Genomic DNA, 26,193 nt, shown 5'->3' on the forward strand with positions numbered 1-26,193 from the left:
AAGTGTGAACAATTTGCCCCTTCTTAGAATTGGGAACAAAACACCCATGGAAGGAGTTACAGAGACAAAGTTTGGAGCTGAGACGAAAGGATGAACCATCCAGACACTGCCCCACCCGGGGTCCATCCCATAATCAGCCACCAAATGCAGACACTATTGCATACGCCAGCAAGATTTTGCTGAAGGGATCCTGTCTCATGTGAGGCTATGCCAGTGCCTGGCAAACACAGAAGTGGATGCTCACAGTCAACTATTGGATGGAACACAGGGCTCCCAATGGAGGAGCTAGAGAAAGTACCCAAGGAGCTGAAGGGGTCTGCAACCCTATAGGTGGAACAACAATATGAACTAACCAGTACCTCCAGAGCTCGTATCTCTAGGTGCATATGTAGCAGAAGATGGCCTAGTCGGCCATCATTGGGAAGAGAGGCCCCTAGGTCTTGCAAACTTTATATGCCTCAGTACAGGGGAAACACCAGGGCCAAGAAGTGAGAGTGGGTGGGTAGGGGATCAGGGGAGAGGGGGGAGGGTATAGGGGACTTTCGGGATAGCATTTGAAATGTAAATGAAGTAAATACCTAATAAAAAATTGGAGGAAAAAATGAAAGTCTAAATTTACACTGCTAATCATTTTCTTTTACATCTTTAATAAAATAAGTTCAATGGTATTTATTAACAACTAATGGAGAGAGCGCATGGTACGGGTGAATTATTTCTTCTGTCATGTTTCTTTAACTTTTATCTACTTATTCTTTGCTCAAACCTGTGTTTTTCCTTGGGCAGCATACTCTTTGATGGCTACCACTATTTCTTATCTAAAAGCCATTTATCACTTTCTGGGAGGCCATGAGGCAAAGCCACTTGATCCTCAAGGTCATTCTCAGGGGACTCTGGACAGTGGAGTGGTCACCTTTGTGTTTGAGGTGCTGCAACAGTTGAGTCTAAAATTTTGTTCAGCTCAGTGCATTCCTATTCTTGTTTGAGAAATACCACCTACCTACAATGCTAACTAGAAATGATTCTGTCAGAAACAGGTCTCTCTGGTCAGCGTTTCTTGCTACCAGTGAAAACAACTGAATCTGTGCTGGAAGAAAGAAAAAAAAAGATTCCTTTCATTCTTTAAATCCAGCAGCACAATTTGTAGGGGAAGAGCAAACCAGGAGCTTTTAACTCTTTAGCTTCTGAGTTTTCACTCAGATACCATAATGGATTCTAAACATGTATCTCATTCTATGCAGTCTTAACTTAGAACCAATTTTTCACCATGCTCTCTGGCTCTTCATCAGGGGGCAAAAACATATTTTTGTCCTTGGAAAGTTTTATGCTTGTTTTTTCTTAATTTTTAAACTCCTTTACTCAGCCATTTATTGTGCAATCACCAAATATATCTCAAGTGTCAGGCTCCGTTCTGAGTCTATCACAGTGAGTGTGACTAAGTGGATAGGAATCTGCTCTACCAAGACAAGATTGTGTAGAAGAGTAAGTGAAGAGTCTAGAAAATTCTGATTTCAGTCATTGTTTGTGATGTCCTCAGTTGAATGACTAAGGGTAAAACTTTACCTAGGTTATCCCAACTTGGTTTCTTCAACCCAGAGTGGAAGCCTGTGAATTTTTTTTCTTTCTTTTTTTTTTTCTTTTTCAAGACAGAGTTTCTCTGTGTAGCCCTGGCTGTCCTGGAACTAACTCTGTAGACCAGGCTGGCCTTGAACTCAGAAATCCGCCTGCCTCTGCCTCCCTAGTGCTGGGATTAAAGGCATGCGCCACCACTGCCCGCGAGCCTGTGAATTTTTATTAAATGAATTCAAGTGGCCTGAAAGCAATGGTTCTGCCTAATTATCTGCAAGACCTGGGTTGGAGTCCTGCTTCTGCTCCAGCCTGCATTTTTACTCTAGGATCTACGAGGATTGCTCAACAATTGTCCACAAAACCATAGACCCTTACGCTATTAGTTAAAAAAATACTGTAATCCTAAGGAGGCCCCCATATCAGTAGGCATCTCAATCATTCCAATGGGATGGTGAGAGAAAGGCAGAGAGAACAGACTGAACTTTGGCTTCTCTTCCATGTTATGCATCACTCTTGGTATTCAGAAAGATAGAGTCCCTAAAACTGTGGACATGTCTAGGTTTTTCCGTGTAGGAGCTCCTGCAGCGTAAAGATTTAAATTACAAAAGGAGGGAAGGGAAAACCATATGGATCCCTGTCTGGAGTCTTTTCTGCCCTGACTTGACTTGGGATGAGTGTTGTCAGTCCTTCACGTGCGGCCATTAGCCTCTGGCGGGTCTTGGCTGTCGTCCTTCCAATTCAAGAACAAAAGCATTCCTGGAAAAAAAATTATTATGCATCTCACATAAGCTTTTTTTATCTAATGTAATCTTGTATAAATGATAATTATCAGGGTTCAAGTATAAAGGAGTCGTCGTCGTCGTCTGACTCTGTTATCAGATTTATGGAGAGAAGCAGCCTCTCACAACATCCCTGCCTGCTCAGCCTGTGGCTGCCTTGGCTTTGAAAGGGCAACAGAGAAAAATGCAACCTGAACCTTCCACTGTAAAGTACAGCATCCAAATTGCATGGGTTCATTAAGTGATCATTTACTACGGACTTCAGAAAAAAAAAAAAAAAAGCTCTAGTCCTGAATTAGTCCCTAGAAATTTCCTTGAAAGGAGTATAAGAGCTTTAACAATGAATTATTATCTATGGAGAGCTCAGCATGAAAGGGGATCCATATGTGCAAAGTAGAATTTGTCAAATGTAATGTCGGTTAAATCAGGTCTAATCTACCAAATACATTTTTTATTGCTTGCTTCATTAAAAAGGCTCTTAAGGTAATGAATAATCTTCATCTTCAACAAGGATTATTAATGCCTTTATAACTCACGTCCACTGAACATGGAGAGGCAACTTGAAATTCTATCCTCCTCTAACCTACATGTTTGTCTTAGCGCCTTAAAGGAACAAATCCATCAGAACTGCGCAGTGTGCGACATCCTGTCGCATGAGCAGCACCGTGAACTGGGCCAGCGGAAGAAGTGAACAGAGGAAACTGATGGGCTCAGCTGTGGCAAACCAGGTCTTTTTCTCCAAACCCCTGACGGTTGCTGTTTTCTTTTGTTTCTTGCAGCAAGTCCACATGCGACGCCATCGACTCTCCACTTTCCAACGTCACCCATCATCCAGCAGCCTGGGCCTTACTTCTCACACCCAGCCATCCGTTACCACCCTCAGGAGACGCTGAAAGAGTTTGTCCAACTTGTCTGTCCTGATGCTGGTCAGCAAGCTGGACAGGTGGGGTTCCTCAATGTAAGGAAACCAATTTTTTTCTTCCTATTTCTTTAGAAATGCTAAGCAAGTGTGAAAATAACAAGAAGACACTTTATGATCATGTGACTTTGGGTTGTAATGTCCATGCTGACTGACTGCAGGCAAATGTCATATTTATTCTAGATTATGGGAAAATGAACTTGCTGTAAGAGGGATTGGCCGGGATTTAAAAACAGTGTTTGTGTTAAGTTTGCAACTGTCAAGCTTATGGATATAAATTGTCTGGAGTGTGAACCATGTAACCTTCCCAGTTCCACCTCCTGCATTCTAACCCCAGGATCATACAGTTAACAAAATAGAAAGACCAAATAATTTTAAATAATGGTTCGGGGCAGTCGAGAGAGGCAGAGAGCAGAGGGAGACAGATGTTTCAGATCAACCAAGTTGATGTTTAAAAAAGAATACAGTCTTCTAACACTTTAGATCAAGTTGACCAGTACTTGAACTTAAGATGCTAGAGGCAACATTTACTGTAGTTTGTTATTTCTGCAAGTAGTTATCTTTTCCACTTATCTACATATAAAACTAAGCCATGTTCAATAACCATAAATGAATGTTTTCATTTTTCTCAAATAAACCAAATAGTCACAATTTGAAATAGCACTCCAATACTAAAAGTTATTTTATAAAATCGCAAATTTTATTACAAATATAAAAGCTATAGTTTACAATGAACGACTATATCCCAAGGCCAATGGCAATAATAATAATAAATTAAGACCAGCAGAAAGCCATATTTGATTTCCTTTTCTCATAATATCTATGCATGAAGCCACAGATTAGCCATAATTATTACTGCCTGGTTTAGGATGTTATGTCACATCCCTCTGTCACAGGTTTTTTCCCCCCTGCAGAAAGACCTGATTCTGCAGATCTGAGCCAGAATGGGCAGCTTTGACTAATGTCTGGTGATATGTTCACAGATACACTTCTGTCTAGACAACAAATCAATATGGTGCCTTTTTTCCATTTTGCTTGTATATTCATTTGCTTGGCTTATTCTAAAATATTCACTTATGGACTCTCAGTCTACTCAGAAATAATCTCAAAGATTCTGTAGCCTTCTGATCACCAGACAGCATCTGAGGAAAAAAATACTAAAAATACCACAAATGCTAATGGACTTTTACTCTTAAAAGCCCAGGACAATGGAATCTCCTTTGACTGAATTTTGGGTTGGGGCTACAGTCTACGTACAGGCAGTTACTAGCTGTAACTCAGTATGGAAAGCCACTTGGGAAACATTGAAAACCCGAGCTGATTGCAAGTACCAGGTTTGACTTCTGAATACCAAGTGTGGTTTTCACTAGTCATGACATCATCTCATATAACTATCAAATACTCTGTTTTACATTTTGATCAAAATTTTACAGGTTTCTTTTTTAAGACAAGTTTCTTCATACATCTATTTTGAAGATCTTGAAAATACATGTGGCATGATCTCTTCTGAGGGAAACATGCTTTTGTTAGAAAGCTGCTATTTGTCCGTTCCAACATCAGAGAAGTATAAGTCTCATGGCATCTGCTAGTATAAGTCAAATCAGGAGTGCAATATATAGGAAGAATAATTGCAAAAATAAAAGCAAAAATCTGATAGCCAAAAGCTTCTGTGCCTAATGCTATATGATATGTGCAAGGAAATATCCTTGTTCAGTGAATACATTTATTAACTGTATTATAAAATCAACTTTAGGAAATGAAAAAAATATCATTTGGTATATTTTATATACAGATGCAGGGATCATCATTTTACCTATATAAGCAAACATAGTGAAATAATACCTCAGTCTATAAGCATGGAGATACTAAATAAGCCTTTAGGAGTCATGAGAATGTTGGTGGCAGCAGCATCTGATATAGCACTGAGCAAGAGGTGGATACTCAGGTAGACAAAAGACCAGAGTACTCCGGACATGGCACCCTGGGAACTAACAATCACTGTGTTTCCAACGGCCTGAATATTAGTGATTTGTATGGCAGGTACCTAACGAAACTCTCCCTTTTGGAAACAGCTGGTGGCTGACATCTGTTTCTTTTTCTTGTATGTGTTTTCTCTGAACCCTTGCAGCCCAATGGAAGCAGTCAAGGCAAGGTGCACAACCCATTCCTCCCCACCCCAATGTTGCCGCCGCCGCCACCACCACCGATGGCCAGGCCTGTGCCTCTGCCCATGCCAGACACCAAGCCTCCAACCACATCAACAGAAGGAGGTGCAGCCTCCCCCACCTCACCGAGTGAGTATGGCTGAGATTAGGCGCCGGTTACTTACCATGCTCCATGCACTTGAGTTCACACCTAAGCCTTGTCCCTGGCTGTGCAGGCTCCAGCAATAGGCCCAGATCCCCACCCCCATCCCCACCCCTGCTGCCCTGTTATGTCTATAGCATAAGCTGGAGCCCATATCCAAGAGCCCATATCCAAGCCACTTGTATGCATGGTCAAACTACACCAGATATGGAAATGATTGGGTGTAGGTGGTAGATTAAAATAGTGTAAAGGCATGCTGAGGACTGGGCTAATAAATTTTGTGTATTTCTGGAGTGGTTTGCATAGAGTGCTATTCCCATGATGTTCTAAGAGTATCTCCTTATGTCTATTCTTAATAGCAAAAGGTTTCATGTTTTCCCTAGAAACTTGACAAGGAAAAAAGTATATGCCTGGTATATAAGATAGAAAATATATCTTGATCAAAGTGACTACTCAAAGGTATAGTAAGAAGGGCCCCAAAACAGATCAGAGCTAGAGGCCATGGGGGCTGCATGAGAAGACTTAGGAAGGTAAGGGACTAGAGAAAAGGACTGAATGGAGAAAGGACCTTTTGGCTCTTCTCTCAGCAGTCTGAGGATACTTGATCAGAAAATAGGGGATTCTGAAGTCTCTATGATTGGGAATGATGCAACAGTGGGCAATTCTCCAAATTTTCTTTGTATTTTGGAGCTATCAGGGCCAGAAATGGTGTGAGCACACAACTATGGCCTCTATTCATGTCTGCAATAAAGGTAGAAAGAGTGATGGCTGGAGTTTCCAGGTGACCTGGCAACCTAGCCTTAAGAGATGGTGTGATGGGCCTTCCCCAGTGCTGCAGAGAGGATGAAAGTGTAGAAATGGGGGCAGAGGAAGAGCCTGGGGACAGCGGGGACAGGGGTCCTCTAAAAGAAGTGAGAATGTGAAAAGATGGAAGAACAGTGTGGAAAAGAAGCATTTAAGTCAGGAACTAGAAGAACACTAACAGCAGTTGAATGGAAGGAAACTGGGGAAGAGTATTTTGTAAATATAAACAAGCATTTAAATAAGAGGCCTTTGGCTTTCTTATATTTAACATTTTAATTAATGATATTGGATACAGGAGAGAGAGGGCCAAAGAGGGACCACAGTCCTCTGCTTAGATCATAGTCACTGGAATCGGTTCTGGGGACACAGAATCTAAAGTGACTTGCATCCCTCTTGGACATAGGTCAGAGAGCGAACTTTGCATCATCTAGTGTTTATGTCTTTGGATAAGGGGATGACATTGTGTATAAATTATACAGCAAAAAGACTAGAATCCAGAGTCAGTTTTGGGAGACAGACCTACTTGGTAAGACATGGTTCAGTCTAACACCTAGCAGCCAAAGAGAAAAATCAGTGTCCATTGACATGGGAAGGAAGTTGCCTAACGGAGTTGTTGGCACTCCTCAGAAGCAAGCTGGGGAAAGGCTTGAAAACTAATGTTAGTACTGGGTAAAAAATTAAGGCTAAATTGTGCTTTTGAGAAACCATGTGCTTTCTTAGAAGCTAGAATGGCAGGGTGGTTTGATCTGTTTATCCTTAGCAGTTTATAAGATCTCAGCTGCAGCAGGAAGCAGGGGGTTAGGGAAAGATAGACGTTCAGCATCCCAACAGTGTGTCCAAACTGAACTGAAACTTGTTTCAAAGAACAGTGGCACACACTTGTCTGTTTAGGGGTTTGGGTTTGCTTGCAATAAAATAAGAATATTTTTTGGTTTGAAAAAATAATAAAACATGAAATCAAGCCAAAGGGCTTCTCTATTACCAACTTTTGCAAGACCTCAATTTCCTCTAGAATAGAAATAGCATTAGCTTCTCTGTCCACTCTCACAGCAGGTGATCAGGAGGGAATAGGCTAATATGCAGGCTATGTGACAGACAAAAGGCCAAGGCATCATTGTTAACATCTTCTGATAATGAACTACAAATAGATGCCAGCCTAGAGCAGAATATGTGTTGCCTCTGGCACTGATACTAAACTTTTCAGCATGGGGGGGAAAGCCATGGGCAAGGCAGATCTGGAAAAAATTACCTATAAAATAAATGTATCTTAATGGGAAAAATCTGTTCCCTTCCCTTAAAGATCAGGAAAGTAGGAATGGGGGAAAGTTGTGCTCTTCCCTAAAAAGAACGTTTATATTTTGGTATGTGTACATGACCATTGGCTACAGCGTGCAGGACTGTTAGAATGTGGTAGATAGGATGTTTGACCTGGGAGAGCAGTTCACACGGTGTGGTCCACACACACTGGAGCTGCCACTGTGGGTTTCTATCCCCACTAAAGGAAACCTCATTTGCATTCATGCTCTTGAGCATCAGCTGTGTGCCAAAACCCTCCTCAGCACCTAGAAGAGGGAATAAACATGATTTAGAAATCATGATGTTATGAAGACTTTATTCCAAAGAGGAAGAGCAAGAACAAACAACACAATAAGTTGTGAAAGGCAGGCAATGTAAGACAGGGATCCCTGTGTGTGTGAATCCAAGAAGCAGTAAGGGTGGGATAGCATGCAAGCGGGGAGCAAGACTTACCAGCCCTTTGACATTAGGCAAAGGCCCTGATGGGTGGGACCAGATGACTGGTAGGCAGAAGGCTCAGGTAACAAGCATGGAGTTAAGCCCTTGGGAGTATGAAGCTTGTAGGCCTGTGTCAGGACTTGTACATTTCCTGCAAGTGGAACTCTGAGCAGAGGAATGCTTCCTGAAGCCTGGATGTTAGTAGAGAATTGTGGAGGGCTTTGTTGAAGTAGGTTCTGGGGGTGGGGTATGGGGAACAAAGAAACAGAGCATGATGAATGCAATGGGTTTCTTGTACACGTCAGCCCCCATTAGAAACAGAGCCATACCAAGGCAAATGCAAAAGATAAGAACTTCCATCCTGGTGGCCAGGAAGCTTAAAACAACCAAACATAAGTGAGTTAGGAAGCTAGGAACCAGTCAAAGAAATTAAGAAAGTAGAATTGTGCAGAGTATGTTGAGGGGTGCCATGGAAATCACCCAGTGAGTTGTCTGTGCACTGACCTGGGGACAGAGTCAGTAGAGGCTGTAAGAAGCTCTTGGACTCCAAGAATATTCTAAAGATAGAGTTAGTAAGCTTTGCAGGTACATCTGATCTGGTACAGAAAAAGGAGAGACATCAGTAATGACCCGTATGTAGGGTTTTTTTTTTTTTTTTACCTTGAGCTTTTGAAGGGAGGGAGATAAGAAGGTTCTAAGAGGAGCCATTCTGGGTGAGGGGTGGGCACTGGAAGGTGGAGTCCATGAGGCCTCCCAGTGCTCAGGCTTAGCATAACTTGCTGCCAATGTCAGATTACAGAGTTTTTCAGGGTGCATCTTCTTAATAAAGGGCTTCTTTTAAAACAGACAGTATAGCATAAGAGTTTTTTAAAAGGCTGCATGTGGTGGTGCATAAGTTTAACCTCAGCACTTGAGTGACAGAGGCTGCTGGATCTTATGAGTTCAAGGCCAGCCTGATCTATAGTGAATTCTAGGCACCCAGAACTACATAGTGAGATTCCACCACCACCACCCTTAAAAAAAAAAGAGTTTTCTGGGTCCTCATGTCATGGGTTGGGACTAGCTCATACCACAAAAATGGAATTTCCCATATATATTTTTTTTTCTGAAGTGAAGATCGGCATCATAACATGGAATTATAATGCAAAGGAGAAAACACTTTTGAATTATGGTAGGAGATAAAATATGCATATTTTCCTTTGTTAATTAATTAAAAATCAATTTAAGGTGCATAAAAAACTCATAAACATTTCTCTCTTCCATTCCTTCTTAGTAATGAACTCTTGATTTCTTTAAACTAAAATTCTATTAAATTAGAACCATGTAATAGCAAGTTACATTTATTGTTTATTTTTATGTCTCAAATGAATCTTGCATCCATTTCATTCTGTAAATGAATATGTACCTATAACCAAGAACATAACAATGATCTACCACCAGAACAAACGTGTTTAAGTCTAACAATTAACATATGTTCAAGGCCTTTTGTGAGCAAACTCCACACCTGCATGCATTATCTTCCTTCCACTCCCTTGAGGTCAGTATTTCATAGACAGGGCAACTGATATGAGAAATTTGAGGCTACCTTGTCCAGTACAACACTCCAATCCTGGTGTGGTAAGACTTCCATGCTCTTCTGACTACTATAACTGGGTAGCTGTCTCAGTTAGGGTCTCTGTTGCTGTGACAGAGCACCATGAGCAAAGCCACTTGAGGAGGATAGGGCTTATTTCAGCTCACAGTTCCACATCACAGTCCATCATAAAAAGAAGTCAGGGCAGGAACTTAAGGCAGGAACCTAGAGCTAGACTGAAGCAGAGACCAGGGAAGAGTGCTGCTCATTGGCTTGTTCCTGGTGGCTTGCTCAACCTGCTTTCTTATGCAGCACTGGACCATCTACCCAAAAGTGGTACCACCCACAATTGGCTGAGCCCCCTTACATCAATAATTAATCAAAGAAATGCCCCCACAGACTCAGTCACAGGCCCATCTGGCCGCAGCTTAGGAAGAGGTGCTTGAAAAGAACAATGCAGAAGAGCTGAGCCTTTCCCAGAGTGCTTTGAGAAATCTTGTTTGTGTAGTACCTCACTTTAGCCTCACATTAACTCTATGAAGGAAAGCCTCTTGTTAAAGTGATCAAGACAGAGAAGACAATGGATTGATAAGGTAACTTTCTGAAGGCCACTCAGTCAAGTGTTATAAAACATGATTCACACTCAGCCACCTTGAACCTGGGGTTCCTGGGATTTTCTGTGGCATGAAACTGTGCAATAGCCCAAAACTTCTTTTGTTAAGACAGTAAAGACTCGCTGGGCATGGTGGTGCACCCCTTTAATCCCAGCATTCGGGAGGCATAGGCAGGTGGATTTCTGAGTTCAAGGGCAGCCTGGTCTACAAAGTGAGTTCCAGGACAGCCAGGGCTATACAGAGAAACCCTGTCTCAGAAAAAAAAAAAAAAAAAAAAGACAGTAAAGACTCTGTGGGAAAATATAAAAGGTATTAGTAGTTGTTGGAACATAAGTATGAATATGACTTATTAGCAGAGAAGAGAAGGTGGAGGTTTGGAGGAAGGCATGGTGATCATGCTCCATCTTTCAGAGAAATGGAAGGTATCAGGTATCGGAAATTGAAAGACAGGTTAGAGGCTTCATATCATGAAGCACTTTTTTCACAGCAGATGTCTAGACAGTATCAACTGATGTCTGAATTTCAAAATATTTACTTAATAAAATTCTCTTTGGCATAGAGGCCTATGAACTTTCATAATACCGCAGATTCTTGAAACTGTCACCATAAGCAAGAGACAGAACAATTCCATAGAACTCCCTTGCCATTCTTGCTTCCTCTCAAGTAGGGGTCTGATGTAGAGCAAAATTTATTTTGTCCCTATTCCAGATTAATTTTTATCACTTTACTAGGCAGCTGTTATCAATATGTGTATAGGACAGAGAGAGAGGGAGAGAATGAGAGAGAGAGAGAGAGAGAGAGAGAGAGAGAGAGAGAGAGAGTGAGTTCCAATTAACTAGGAGTAGTATGGACTTTTGAAACCTCAAGGCCCACCTCAAGAGACACACTTCCTCCATCAGAGCCACACTCCTAATTCTTCCCAAAGAGTTCTGCCAACAGTGAGCCAAGCTTTCAAATATATGAACCATTCTCATTCAAGTCAACACAAGGCCCGAATACATATAGTGTTTAGTCTATGAATAGAGTGGTATCCAGAGAGAAAAAGGCCAGTATCCAGTAGAGTATACCGAGATAATGGAGTAGCCATCTGGAAAAATATTTCTTCCACAAAAATAAATTTCATCTGGGACCAAAGCAAGAAAAAAAAGTTAAAAGGGTTGACCTATACATATTTTAAAACCATGGTACAGTTTTGTTTATAGTATATGAGAGAGAAAGGCCTCTCTGAAAATATATATATATATAAATCTCCTAGCATCCATCGAAGAAAAACATGACATGTTCTGACCTAAAAATATCAAGAAGTTATACACAAGGGAAAAATACCAGGAGCAAAAATAATTTAATGTAAAGAAAATATTTGTAGCATTTGTGCAAAGGGTGCCAAAATACTTAATCTAAGCTTTTTAAAGTCAGGATCAAATAACTACACGAAGGGACAGAAAGAAAGAGAAAGAAGACATTCGAAAGACTTCTAACTCATGTGATGTAGAGCCAGGTAAATGAAGACTCTAAAGGTTTTTACCTACCAGATTAGCAAAGATCAAAAAGTATCTTAACATGATGTTGACAAGCATATTCTTATAGAAAACAGGCCCCTCCCAGGGCATTGGAAGACTATAAATGGTTTAGCCTTTTCGCAGAACAGCACTGTGTATATAAAGTTACATACAGGATTTATGCTATAAGTATTAAACATTTCTTTATAAAACCATACACATATGCATATGTCTTAAATGTAAGCCACACATGTATACTTGGACATATGCACCAAACTATATCATAAGTATTCATTGAAGCATCAGTTATATTAGGAGGCTGATAACACAAATATCTACCAGAATAACTGCTCGGCACAGGGACTCCTGAAATACAGACAAGCTTATTTAGACTCAGGGAATAGCCTTTGAGAGGCACTTATGTGGTAAGGAGGGTCCAGAGGGGTGTGGCCTGCACTGCATGCTGCAGAGGGGATGGATAGGACTCAGGAACTGAGTTGACTGGCAAGAGGGAGCAGGGCTATTGGGAGTGCCTCCTCTGATAGAAACAAATGACACCATATTTTGATTTGCTCTTTTATAAAATATAATGATTTCTTTATGTTTAAAAGTACTTGCCTAATGATCTTCCAGCAATCTTGCTAACCAAATCCTTTGAAGCCCGAGCGTAACAGCAGAATGTGCTATCTTTAATAAAGAATAATATTTCCCCTCCTGGAAGACTTCAGTGTAAGATCTGCGTTCCATTCACAGCAGGTGTTGTCTAGGGACTCCCAGCATACAAATGGATATATACCATCCTCAACAGTGATTTGCTATCCTTTTTTTCAAAGCATTTTGGTTTGTATACAGTTTATTTTTAATGTTTATATTTGCAAAAAGCGGTCAGAAAGATCACTCAGTGGGTAGAGATGTTTGCTCTAAAGCCTGACAACCTACGTTTAATCCCTGGTACCTCGGTGACAGAAGGAGAGACCAGCTCCCATAACTTGTTCTCTGAATTCTTCTCATGTGCTGAGGCATGCAAGCATGCTTGCGTGCGTGCGTGCGTGCGTGCGCACACACATATGCACATTAAACAGATGTAATTTTTTAAAATGTGGGTTTACAAAGGAAAAGAAAGAAAATGTTCTTAACGTCCAGGCACCAGGTAGGTTATTTCCCAAATGCATCAGGTAGTTATTATACCTTTAAGGTGGAATTGTGAGACCTCTTTTAAAGAAAATGACATCGAGCTAACATTCAAACACAAGTCTCTTGAGCTCCAAAGCCCAGTGCTTTCTACTCTGCCAGAACATATAATATGGTGACAGGTGTGATACTGTGATTTTCCTTTGAACATTTCTAAAACACCCCATAAAAACATGTTTTTATTATTTCAAGGGTCATAGCACTGAACTAGACGAAAAACACAGGACCCAGAGCTGGGGAAAGACACTAAGGCCAGAATTGCAGGGATGGGCGGCTCAGTACCAGAGTACTTGCCTGATGCGCAGACTATGAGGCCAGCTCAGAGGAGGGATCAGTCTGAGAGGCAGAATGGAATGGAAGGCTAAATCTACGTGAATAACCTCCGACAGTTCAAGTATATATTTTCCATAGCTTTTTTTGTTTTCTTTTTACTTTTTGAGTTGACATGTGAGTATTAAGAATTTCTTATTAAAGATAATATATGGCATTGCAGGGAATTTCAAAAGCATAAAAATATAAAAAGAAAATTATGTCCTCCACAATGAGCTACACCGTCAGCACCTTACTTTTCCTTCCATTCTCCTTGGGTGTATATTTATGCATACATTTCATGTGTAGACAGATATATGATATGTAGTGGTTTTGATCATAGACTATAGTATCCAGGTGCTACTTCCTCAACTGGAACATTATGCCTTCTTTATCAGAAAGTTGACAAATGCAAATTTAAGTGCAGTCTGTATCCATGTCCCTCCCATCTTTTAAAGCATCCTTATGGACTAGGACCCAGCATATGCCTGGACCCACATTTTGGTCCTCAGGGCTAATCCTCTCTACGGGCTGCCCTTCTGAAAGTGGGATTAGTAAGCATGTGGTAGGAACATTCCTCATGCGACACATTAGCAAATGTTTGCAAGATTTATGTCATTTCTACCCTTGCAGACTGTGATGTCTTATTCCAACACTGCCTCTTAAGTGGTTTGAGTATGGTTTTGATTGTTGAGAAACAAACATTGTGGGTATATTAAATTCCCTCTCTCTCAAATTTGAGAATCAGGGAGCCCAAGGTAAATGATAACACTTTTTTTTTCTTCCAATCTTTGCTCCCAAAGCACAAAGGAGTCCAGATTTCCTGTCTTTCTGAAAATCTTCCACACATTACTCTGGACTGATCCGTCAGAAGGGCAGCCTGTTAGACAGTCACAGAGGGGTAGAACCCCAGTTAAAAGTATATTGGGGTAAATGATATGTAATATCCTAGCTTCTTCACATACAGATATTTGAAGAGATTAACTGGCTACAAATATCATATTTTTATGACACCGAAAAGGGCAAGCTGAGCCTGGTAGTACTCAGTAGACTGAAGCAGAATTCTTAGTTTGAAGTCAGCCTATTCTCCACATGGAGACTCGGTCTCAAACACAATCAAAAGTCAAATGGATTCCACCCAGCTTTTCTGGCTCTTACCTTTATTTTCTCTATCTCCTTCCCCTTTAAAAAAAAGTGTTAATTATGGGTTTCAAGTTTCATTTGTAATTATTTTACTTCAGTTTAAAAATTAATGAAAGTATCCCATTATATTGGGAAATGCCCATGGTCCCAGACTTGGGACCCTGAGGCTAGGCCATCACAAGCTACAGGTTCATCACAAGCTACAGGTCCATCACAAGCTACAGGTCCATCACAAGCTACAGGCCATCATGGGCTGGAGAATAAGGCTCTAACTAAAAGAAAAGAGAACGACAAAAGTTCCTAGATGGTATTTTAAAATATCCATCATTATTTTCCATGAGTAGAAAATAATTACTTTCTAACTCATTATCTGTTTGTGTTTCAGCCCTAGTTGAGTATAATACATATATTAATGTGTGTATAGGTGTGTACATGAACGTATTACAGCTCTGTAAGGTAATTTTATTTCCTACTGCAAGCATATTGTGGTGTCATTAGTTACTATATAGAGACACGGATGTCTCTAGAATGCCCCACTATCTAGATGAGGCATACCTTGTAAGTTGGTTCCAGTTTGCCGCTCTTATAGGCAATACTATAATGAACATCTTGGAGCATAAATCTTTATCAGTACTTTCATTGGCTGCTGAAGATAAATTCCCATGAGTAGGTTTCCAGAGTTACACAGCCTTCTGAGAGGTTGCAGAGGCTTTTCAAGGGAGAATGAGCCAATATATTGATCTAGGTTTTTTTTTTTTTTAGCAACCCCCAGCTGAATCCAGGGTCTGTTCCTTGTGCTGTTTAATAAAACTTTTACCTGTGTCTACTCATACACATGCTGGCCTTAGATCAATAAATATGTCCTATCAATTGGAAAAACACTGCTACAAAAATAAATGGCAGTTACAGAATTTAGATTAGCCATCAGAAATGAACTGAAACCAAGCCTCTTCTCCTTTTAAATTATGACCAAAAAAGACAGTTATGGTCAATTTGAGAAAAATGGCACTGGAAACACTGGTGAGGAAGTGCCACATTTTCACACATATTTTACTAAGGTCAGGTCATAGCATCTTCAGTTGAAAAGTCTCTCTCGGTATCCATACTGTACCTGTGCCTCCGACCTTCCTGTGAGCCACTGAGGAGGCGCTGTACAACGTAAAATATCAAAAGCAAAGCCATCTGCCTGAGTTGACTCTGGGGTACCTTTTGCGAGCTGTTAGCCATTACACCTATCATGCACACTGCTCTTGTACATACTACTGATGCTAATAGATTAAAGTTAGGATTCGTTAGCTTTCCAGGAAGGAAGCTGGAAGCTATGTTGCTCTGTAATAACTTACGAGTGATAGGACTCTAATTTCATGCCCCGAGGGCTGTGTTTCTCTGTTGTAACTTGTTTGTGAAGACAAAATATTTGCAGAGATAATAGAACCAAAAAACTGAGTGCACAGAGATGATCCAAACTGTGAGAATTTGGAATGGTTATCCTCTAGATTTCAAAAATACAAGATGAGAACTAATAATACCCATTCTTTCATATAAGACCACCTCTAAGTTTTTGCCTTTCAAAGGACTTACGCATCCTATGCTATCCCCAGCTATGTGATATTAATATGGCAAATGCATGTCCTGCCCTCTTGCTCATGCCAAATAGATTTGTTGGCGGGGGGTGGGGGGGGGAGAAGGAGGGCTCCAATATCTCCAACATTCTCTAGTGACCTTGGAGGAACCTGCCATTCAAATCCAAAAATGAATTCAATAGTAATGGATTCCTTTAGATATTAGCTAATCTCTTTTCTAGTAGTTTCTGTGTTCTTTTTAAAATGGAAGTTTTCTTATCCCCTTCCCCTACCCACGTACTATGAAATAAGACAGGAAGTTAAAGATTCGCGAGACTATTTAATGAAGTGCTTCAGTTTGCAACTTATCAGCATCCCTCATGGGCTGATGTCACTGCGAATCATTTCATAGCGTTGCAGTTGTTTGAAGACTTGGCTCTAAGTCTGTACCCCCAGCTTGCTTTGGTTACCCTTGTTCCAGTAATTAGCACATTCTCTGGCCCGGTAGGGGGAAAAAAATCACACAAGGGTATTTTGAGTGAAACTGAAGTTTTGAGTGGGAGATCCATACTGACTTTCTGAAAATGAGGGAATGTGAGAGGCGTGCACTGGTGTGGGGGATAAGAAGGGATAGGTCCCAAGTGGGGTCTTATCTGACTGTTGTGCTAGTAACCTAAATGCATTCTCTTTGTTTATGCTAGAACTCATTTCTTCCTTTTAAAAGAAAATTGACTCCATGGACCTCTCCCCAGCATTTTTTTCCCAAAACTTTAGGTTTTCGAAGCTTTCAATGTACGGCTTCTATTTGCAAAAGACAGCACATCATTTGAGGTTGTACCCTGCCTCTGCGGCTTATGCTGCTTTCTGGGGAGTGCCCTGCCTCCAGGAGCCTGTCAAGCCTACTCGCTCACACATATCTCAAAGCCTTCCCTGTCTCCTCTAACACCGCTTCCTGTTCCCCTGGCAGGGTGTCACTGTCTGTATTTAACAGCCCACAGGTTATCTGTATTACTTTTAGACTCGAATATTCATTTTCTACTCTTTTTTGGTTGACTCTGACATCCGAGGATAGCAAGTATCTTTGTCACCTTTGTATGCAACAGTGTGCAGAACAGAGCCTGGCATATGGCAAGGATGCAGATAAGCAATGGACGCCAGAGGTTAGACTTGGGTGGAGCTAAGCAAATAAAGAAAGCGTGTTCACCACTTCCATGGAGTCGGTGTCTTTGATGAAATGAGACAAGTCTGTCTCCATGCTTCCCAGCAAAGAGTAGGCAAGGGTTGATTCTAGCATCTGAAAGTAAATTCAGAAGCTCCATGTTCACCAGGTCTGTTGCATTCTTTGTCCCTAGCCACCAGAGCACCACCCTACAAGCAGCTCAGCTTCCTGGGAGAGCATAAGAATACAGACCAATCTGAGTAATCAAAGAGGGGCCCGATTGCAGTCACACTGTACAAAGAGACCCAGGCTACCTTCTTCCTCTTCTCCCTGCCTTCCATATCACATTTCAGTTGCTAAACTACACCTTAAAACTGCCTGCCTAGTTCCAAAGAAGCAGCACAAATTCAGTTTGATAATCTTCCATATTTGGGTGATTTCACTCTTGTGGAATATCCATTGACTTTGCTATAGATATCCTAATAGCAACATCTTCTTCCTAGTTTTTCGTTCTCCTCCTCCTCCTCCTCCTCCTCCTCCTCCTCCTCCTCCTCCTCATTCTTCTTCTTCCAACATGAAAAGGATAACCTCCATTCAAAATTATACCTACCAAATTCTTACCAGCATGAGCAAGTATCACTGTGTCAGCAGTCAGCACTAATTCATCTGGAGATGCAATAGCTTCCGCATGCTTTCCTTGTTCTTTCTCACTCAGAAAAGGAGGCCCAAACACCAACTGTAACTCTATTTACTACACTCATGGCTGAGTTAAAAGCTAAGGCCTCAGGGATGCCTGCAGAAGTGTGAAGAGCAGTGTTGATGGGTTCTCTCTACTTTCTCTACCAGCAGTTTCCAACATTCTCAGAGGCTCTGTAAAACTGTGCTGATATTGAGAGGGAGGGAGGGAGGGAGGGAGGGAGGGAGGGAGGGAGGGAAGGACTGAGGGTGAGAGACAGAAAAACAGAGAGACAAAGAGAGACAGAGAGAGAGACAGAGAGACAAAGGGAGACAGAGAGACAGAAAAAGAGAGGCAGAGAAAGAGAGACAGAGAGAGTCTTGACCCACTTTGCCCATTTGCTCTGACAATGGCAAGAGAAAGCATGTCCTCCATAAAGGAGTGTGGGATTAGCCATGCATATGAAGAACCCAGGAGAATGTCACTCTGGAGGTTTGCAGGGGAACAACCATGATTTGAATTTTGGTATTTAAGACTATGAGGCCCAACTTAGATTCTTGGATGATATAAAGAAATACACCAGATGAAGGAGGAAATACCGTCAGATAGTTCAGAAAGAGCTGGAGGCAGCTTCTAATAAGACAGTCTTCCATGGTCTTAGGAAAATGGGCCATGGAGATGTCAATAAAATGTCTGAAAGCAAAAAGTAAACACTGAATTTCAGAAGCTGCCAAATGGATAATAATTTGATATTAAACAAGGACTTTTAAAATAAGATTCTGTAGCTAAAATAAAATCTCTGCAGTTGCTATAAAGACAGTTGTTCACTAGCTACCTCTGGGTCTCTCCTTCAGAAGTCTCAAGATGTCTATAGCAATCCCTCAATATCTATTTTTCAGGTTCCGTGGTTTCCCAAAGCTCTTCCCACAGCATCTGACATTAGTCTTTTCAATAGGCCAAAAACTCTGAAGAAAACTATGAGTGTTCTATGGCAGCAGCATGACCCAGTTGTCTGTAGTTAACGTCCACACTGCCCATCTTGTCCTGATGTCCTGTTCATTTTGGAAACTCTTGTTTGTGTGTATATAATTGATTTGCTGTGACATATAGTTTTTTTTTTTAAGCTGAAGTTTTGCTCACTAATGCAAGTCCCTGACTCCATGGTTTCATTGAGGGGAATCAAATTCAACTTCTGTCATATCTTTTCAGGAACTAACATCCTAGTACAGTTGAGTTTCTGCCTGCTGTAGCTATTGTATAGAAAAGGCATCAGAATCTCTCCCTCCCTTTTTCCCTCCCTTCCTCCTCCTTCCTCCCTCCCTCCCTCGTTCCCTTCTTTTCTTCCTCCTTCCCTCCTCCCTCCCTTCCTTCTCCCCTCCTCCCTTCCTTCTTCCTGTCTTCCTTCCCATCTTCCTTCCTTCCCTTGCTTTTTTCTATGTCTGTAAATGTGCCCAGAAGGTACCTTTCTGTAGAATCATCTTTCCTAGGTATAAGAGTACAGCTTAGGCTCATACCATTAGGTTCATACCTCACGGTAATGAGTATGAACACACTACCACTTCTCTCACCACCACTGCCTTTTTTGTTTATTTGTTTAATAAGCAGAATAAACTTTGGTGTTTGAGTAGCCCTTTGGAGCATTAAAGGCATTCTGGGTTGTTCTGAAAACTAGACTGTGATTTGTCTAAACAAAGGGAAATAAACAGTGATTCCTTTCCTAGTGATTCTGGATAGCTAATTTGTCCTACCTCATTCTTTTCTCTGCGTCACTAAGCCCAGGGTCTGTCTCTTTACCATGGAGTTCATGTATAACACAGAATGTATACTTTGTAAATGTCCTGCATCCTTTAATTTAGATGATGGAAGGGAAAAAACAAGTTAGAAGTAACAATGTCAACATTTAAGCCAAGTCAAATTAGGTAATAGGACATAATAAAAGACCTTTCCAACCCGAGCCACTGTGTTGTGAGCCGTGTATCAGTGCACACATACACACCCTAGTAACATGCATGCTGTGGTCAGTTAGTGTACTTATTGGGGATGTCACTGGTATGGCAGAATCATCCTCAGAAATATTGCTGTGTGCCTATGATAAGCAGCTGTCCAGTGCACACTGTTCCACCAGGACCATCAGACTAAGAGCTTGTGCTTCAGTGTAACATGGGACACATAGTTGTAGAACCCAGACATACATCCGTGTACTTCTGTACCTGGGCAAACCACCTGACTGTTCACAAATGGCCTGATGGGTCCGATAGATCAGTTCAGCATTACCATCCTCCTGACTCTCCCCTCCCTTCTTCTTGTGTCCTAGAAGCAGGTAACTATACTTCTAGGTAACTATAATCCACATCTTTCAATATACAGACCTCCTTTGATATTTCCTAATATGTATTAAAGTAAAGCCATAGGCTAAAGGTAAAAGAAACACAAACTTACCTGGTGTAGTGGCTGAATGTAGACTTTGCTCTCAACTCAAACTTCCTGGTGTAGAAGGTAGCCCAGAGGAAATGGTCAGATTGCCATGGTTAGTATGACACAGAGCATCCTTGTCCTTTTATACAAAACTATTAGTGGATGAAGGCACCTAGAAAACTCCTACCCTGCCCTCAGAGGGCCTTTGGCTTCATCTTGTGCTCAACAGTTTAACTGGGTTACAACTATACCATGTGACCATCACAGACCTGTCTCTTGCCACCATCATAACCAACAGGATTTGGGTCGAATTGGTAGGAATGATAGCCTTATGTGGGCTTGAATAAGAAGCAGGAGCAGTCTCCCGAGAACTCAAAGAGAAACAGGTGATGTCAATAACAACACAATTGCCCCGTTAGAAATTCTGAGCTGTCTGTGTTTTCTTTAGACAGTGTGTATCTAGAGTTGGTTTTTAAGAAGTCTTTTATAATTTAATATTTTCAGACTAGCTCATCAGTTGAGGACATGTACTGCTGCTCTTACAGAGGATCCCAGTTTCGTCCACAGCACAGATGTCAGGCAGTTAACAACTGCCTCTAGCTCCTGTTCCAGGGAAATCTGACACCCTTTTCTGAATTCCTTAGAGGCATTCAGTCACATGTACATATTTATACACACACATCCAGAGAGAGGAAAGAGACACACAGAGAGAATGAAATGAAAGTCATAAATAACAATCTAGAGATTCTAGGACAGAGAAAGAATGTGAACTAAATTTTTGGAGTTTGTGGTAAAGTGAGTTTAGGGTACAGCTGCCTAAACACATATTTGGGCTTGCAGCTCATGAAAAGCCCCTGATTTTCTTTTCTCTAGCAAAGAAACTCCTAAACACAAAATGACAAAGCTCCCATGTCCAGTGAGGAGAGTGAACTCTAAAGTAGTAACCAAGGCCCCAGAGCAACAGCTCAGTTTATCTTCTGCAGAAGGGTCCTGGGAAGGGACAAGTGGTGGCATGGAGGTTTTAAGCATACCTGGGCATCGTCAAGATTCTACACGTGCTGTATGGCCTATAAAGGCTGCTTGCTCTAGCTGGGTTTTCACCCCTTTCCTGGAGAACCCCTTCATTCCTTCCTTAAGACTCCTCTGCCCTCTCTACCTGTGGAGGCCTAGAAATGGTTTGGGACTCTAACAAGCATAGTGGATGAGAGAGCATGGCTGTAAAGTGATCTGTGTTCCCCCACATCCTACCCTGTTCCTTTCTCCCTGTCACTAAGACCGGGGTCTCTCTCTCTACCCCAGAACTCATGTTTAACATACAAAGTACACTTTGCAAATGTCCTGCATGTTCTAATCTGAATGATGGGAAGAGAAAACAACTCCGCTAAGCACCAATTGGATGCCATTTAACCCCCAGCGGTTCCCGGGAGCCAATCCCTGCCCGCCCTTCCTCTTGCTAGCCAGATCTTTTGCTAGCTACAGTGTTTGCATTAATCAACTGCGTAGGCTCGGAGACTGTGTGTTTTGGTGTTGTTTGTGTGTGCAATCTCGTGCTGCTTCCTGAACGCATGTGTCCCTTCCCTTCACAGCCTACTCGACACCCAGCACCTCCCCCGCAAACCGATTCGTCAGTGTTGGACCACGGGATCCAAGCTTTGTAAATATCCCTCAACAGACACAGGTGGGCCGCTCTCAACTTTTCTGTATGTGGTGCAGCTTGTTTTATTCATCAGGTGCAGTTTGATGTGTCTTGGGGCACACCAGGTCACACATGCTCCAGCTCTCTCCAGTTCCCTTCCTCCTGACTCCATCCCCCGCAGCCCCGTAGCCATGTTCTGTGTTCTTAGAAACCATAAGCAATATCCCTGGGATCCTTGCTTATGGGATTGGGGTAGGAGAGGAGTTCTTCTGGGCCAGACTGCTTTTGCCATGACAAAATAAGATTGCTAGGCTGGACAGTGTGTATTCCCTCTTTGTGGCAGCCATGGCTCTGTAGTTATAAGCAGACAGACAAGCTTCCCCACAGAACCTGTTTTCCATGGTATTGAAGCAGCCACTGGGAGACCAGCCACTCCTCTCATTTTATGGCCCCAGGAAACTGGTAAACTTTCTAAAAGGGGCCAGGGCCTGGGACAAACGGTTTCTAAGCTCTTTATTAAGTTCCTAGTGTTAGGTCCAAGCAGGTGACTGATGGGAAACTAAGGTCCTGTAACTGGGCAGTGCTAAGCAGAAAGTCATATGGATGTGGCTGATTGAAAGTAGGGTGCAGAGAACCCAGAGCTGGCTGAGCACAGGAGAAAGATGCTTTTGGGTTTGTGTAGGCTAAGAAGGGCTCTTCTAAAACAGGTTTAAAGCGCCTGCTGTGAGTTGAGATGGTAGCAAGTTTCTGGGCCCCAAGGCACATGACTTAGGTCCACGTTCATAGAACAAACTACTCTTCAATTTCCTAACCAGAATATGACCATGCATTTTCATAATTGATACAAAGGAAATGATTTTGTCACTGAAGTTCTTGACATACATTTTCTTCAGGTTGTTCTGTGCGTGAGCTTATCATGTCCTGTCAGCTGCCTAGCTTATATCTAAAGCGAAGAGCTTCCTGTGTCTGCTCCCTCCACACAGGGCTCTGCTTCACTGTGCTTGCCCGCAGCACTGCCTCTGATTCCCCACACACACTTACATTAAGCAGCACCCCAGAAAGTCCAGCTCTAAGTAGAAAATGGAGGGCCCAAGAAGAGGAACCACTCTCCTCTTGAATCTCCTGCTTCTGCTGTTTCTTCTAAATCTGGCTTGCACATGGTGTCTGAGATTAAAATTCCTACTCAGTACCTCCCTCCCATCACATTCTTTCACTTACTCGCTTATTTTCCCATACCTTCAAATATTCCAATACTGTCCTGGTGGTTTGAAGTTGTACCATTGTCTGAGAACACCCGTCCTAGAAGATGGGTGTTTAGCTGTGTGCTTTGGGCTTCCATGTTCAGGCTCAGTGAAGAGTGAGCCAGCAGGCCTCCCATAGCTCCATGCAGGATGGTGTTGTTTCTTTCAAAGTTTCAGTTTGCTCAGATTGATTCGTTGAAAACCCAGAAAGTACAAATTTGTTGAAGTGTCTTGTTTGTATGTTGCATGGTATTTTATACAACAAACGAATTCACCTCATCTAAACTGTACATGTTCTACTTTGTTTATCTGTCTATAATGAAAATGTGGTTTTTCCAGTATTACTTTCTTTCCTAAGCGCCTTCTTTAACTCAAAGGCTGTCTTCATGGTGTTGACCACAAAAACTTCAATTCTTAACAATCCAGATTTTGCACGCATCTGGATGAATGATGTCATAAAGATCTGGTATTGGCACCTAGAACTGAATTCTCTTTGTTTTCCATTAAATATTTGGCATTGTGATGACAATAGCTTAAATGTTTCTTACCACAGTGACACCTGTCACATTTGGCTTAAAGAAAGTCATTCCTAATTATTTCATGAGAAACTAAGAATGGAATTCTTTTTCTCTGCCCTCTATGAGCCTATCTAGTCTTATATCTTAAAGTAAAATTTATATCCCCCAATTATTTTTATTTTATGATATAGTACCATTTTAAGAATAAACTGTTCAAAGTAAGTATTAGATATAAATGATAAATAATAATATACTTTAAATACAGCTCCCTTATGAGAAGTCACTATTTGAAAAGGTATTTTCTTACAGATGAGTGTGTATGTGTAGTGTGTGTGTATGCATGTGTGTGTGTGCCTGCACACACATGTATGTGGTGTGTGTGGCATGTGTGCACATCTGTGTAGGTGTATGTGTATGTGCATATGTGCATGCATGCCTGTGTGTGGTACTGGGCTTAACTCACAGATGCTAGATTCTACTGCTGATCCCAAGCCCTCTTTTGAGATAGGATCTCACTAAATTGCCCAGGCTAGTCTTGAACTCACTAAGTGGTTCAAATAGACCTTGAACTCATGATCCTACTGTCTCAGTCTCCCAAGTAGTTGTACTTATAAGCCTGCGCCACTGGACTTGGCTTACAGGAATTTTTAAGTTTTATTTGAATACCTGCACGTTCTTCATTTCCTCAGCAAGCTTGCGGTTGTTGTTAGATAGCTTTGCTGTAAGGCATGGAATTGATGTTGGTTGAAAATTAGGAAAACTTTTAAGGCTATCAGAAATTTGTTCTCTGCTGCTGCTAACCCAGTAAAGTTTGAGTCCCCCATAGAGAACTTGATTTGCTCTCTGCCTCTGCATGAGTAAATGTTGGAGTTACCTAGTCAGATGGTTGACTTTATAAATGTGTTAGAGCCAAGGATGGTAGCCCATACCTGTAATACAGCACTTGGGAGGTTGGAGCAGGAAGATTGGAAGTTCAAGGCCAGCCTGGGATAGGAGATGAGACCCTGTCTCAGAACAAAACAGAATAAATCCTGACTGAAGTCCATGAACAGATTCGAGATAAGACGGTCCTTCACTTCCCCAGAACCCAAATCCTGGTAGAAATCTCTAAGCGTTCCTTATGCTGTCCAATAGAGAATTGTTCTCCCATTTGCTTGTTTATTTCCACATACCTTCTTATTCTGAGATTTTTTTTCCTGGTGAGTCTGAAGTTGCATAATTGCTTTCAAATCATCTGTATGAAGATACAGTTTACGCATACAGCAGAACAGTGGTCATTGATAAAAACGAAGAGCATCCCGATACTTGCTGCACGTGGATGACTCTAGATCACAATATGTTAGGTTGCATAAGCCCTTCACAAAAGAGGAAACCTGTTTTTAAGTGGTGATACATGTTAATTGTGGGAAATACAGATGAGAAAAATAATAAAATTCACTAGGAGTATCTGTTAATATTTCTCTATAAACCCACCCTTGACTGTTACTACACAATGAAGTATATTGCAGAAACAAGGTCAGATTGCACCCATTGTGTAGTAACCTGCCATTTCTTCTGTGCAGCAATGTATTATGACCTTCTTTCCATGTAAATTGAAAACATTGAATATTGGCTTTTATTACACCTATTCATCATCTGCAGTGATTGGTAGGGAAAGAGATCATGGATAATTGAAAGCTGTTCTTTCCCGCCTCCGCATCCCTCCTTCACTGCCAGTCTGCTGTTTTCTCCAGAGAACCATCCTGTCATTGAGGGATAGATGCATCCCTCTTATGCTTACAGAAGCCCGTTTCCATTCACACTCCTTCCAGTTGCTGGGCGCATCACGCCCTGGCTTCTGGCTCTGGATCTGCCCGCTTCTGCCTGGATCTTCTGTTTGTCTCCTCTGCTGCTATCATTTGGCCCTCATCTTGCTCCTCCATGTCTACACCGTAGCTGCTCTTACTAGAGAGATGTGGCCAGCTCCCTGTGGATTCTCTTACTACACCCTGACACTCTTCTCCAGCAGCATCCCACGATGGTCGATGTTAACTCATGGAAAAGTCCTTGAGTGTTTTCTCTCTGTTGATGTGCCCTACTCAGCCCTGAATGATACAGACTCTTCAGAGAGAAAGCCGGGGGCTATTGTAGCTGATATAATCTAATCTCTGAAAACAAGAACCTTTATGAACAGGCATTTGCTTAGAGCAAAAGAGGTCACATTTCACAACTGGGTTAATAAATAGGAATACCTGTTCTCACACAGGAGAGCTGAGCAGAGAGCTCATTTGATTCGGTTGTAGTTTAATCCAAACATTCAAATAAAAATGTTTGACCTGCAGAACTTTGATGAGGACAAATTCTTTACAATGAAAAATGAATTCTCACACTATTAAAAGCAAACGTTTTCTCTCCACCATTCAAGCTGTCATCATTCAGCATCAACGGAGCTGTGGCATCTGAAATGTTATTTAAGCCCTAGGAGACTAGCTGAGCTCGGTATGGTCCCGATTTGCTGTAACTTCTGCTAAATAAATCTTAGCTGCCTCACTTTACATACCACCTACAG

General features: G+C 41.6%; 1 protein-coding gene across 9 annotated transcripts in view; it reads left to right on the forward strand.

Moving 5' to 3' along the window:
* Nfia (nuclear factor I/A) overlaps positions 1-26,193 on the forward strand; it is a 540,811-nt gene that overhangs the window by 481,823 nt on the left and 32,795 nt on the right. For 6 of the 9 annotated variants that reach the window (XM_006502844.4, NM_001122952.1, XM_030253303.1 and 3 more), the window contains 3 exons: positions 3,125-3,303; positions 5,393-5,558; positions 21,837-21,928. In XM_006502844.4, the coding sequence (XP_006502907.1) occupies positions 3,125-3,303; positions 5,393-5,558; positions 21,837-21,928 (437 nt within the window). The remainder of the gene's footprint in view (positions 1-3,124; positions 3,304-5,392; positions 5,559-21,836; positions 21,929-26,193) is intronic. The other 3 variants (XM_006502841.4, XM_006502843.3, XM_006502845.3) reach the window with 1 other exon arrangement.

The sequence above is a fragment of the Mus musculus genome, chromosome 4, assembly GCF_000001635.26.
Source record: "Mus musculus strain C57BL/6J chromosome 4, GRCm38.p6 C57BL/6J".
NCBI lineage: Eukaryota > Metazoa > Chordata > Mammalia > Rodentia > Muridae > Mus > Mus musculus.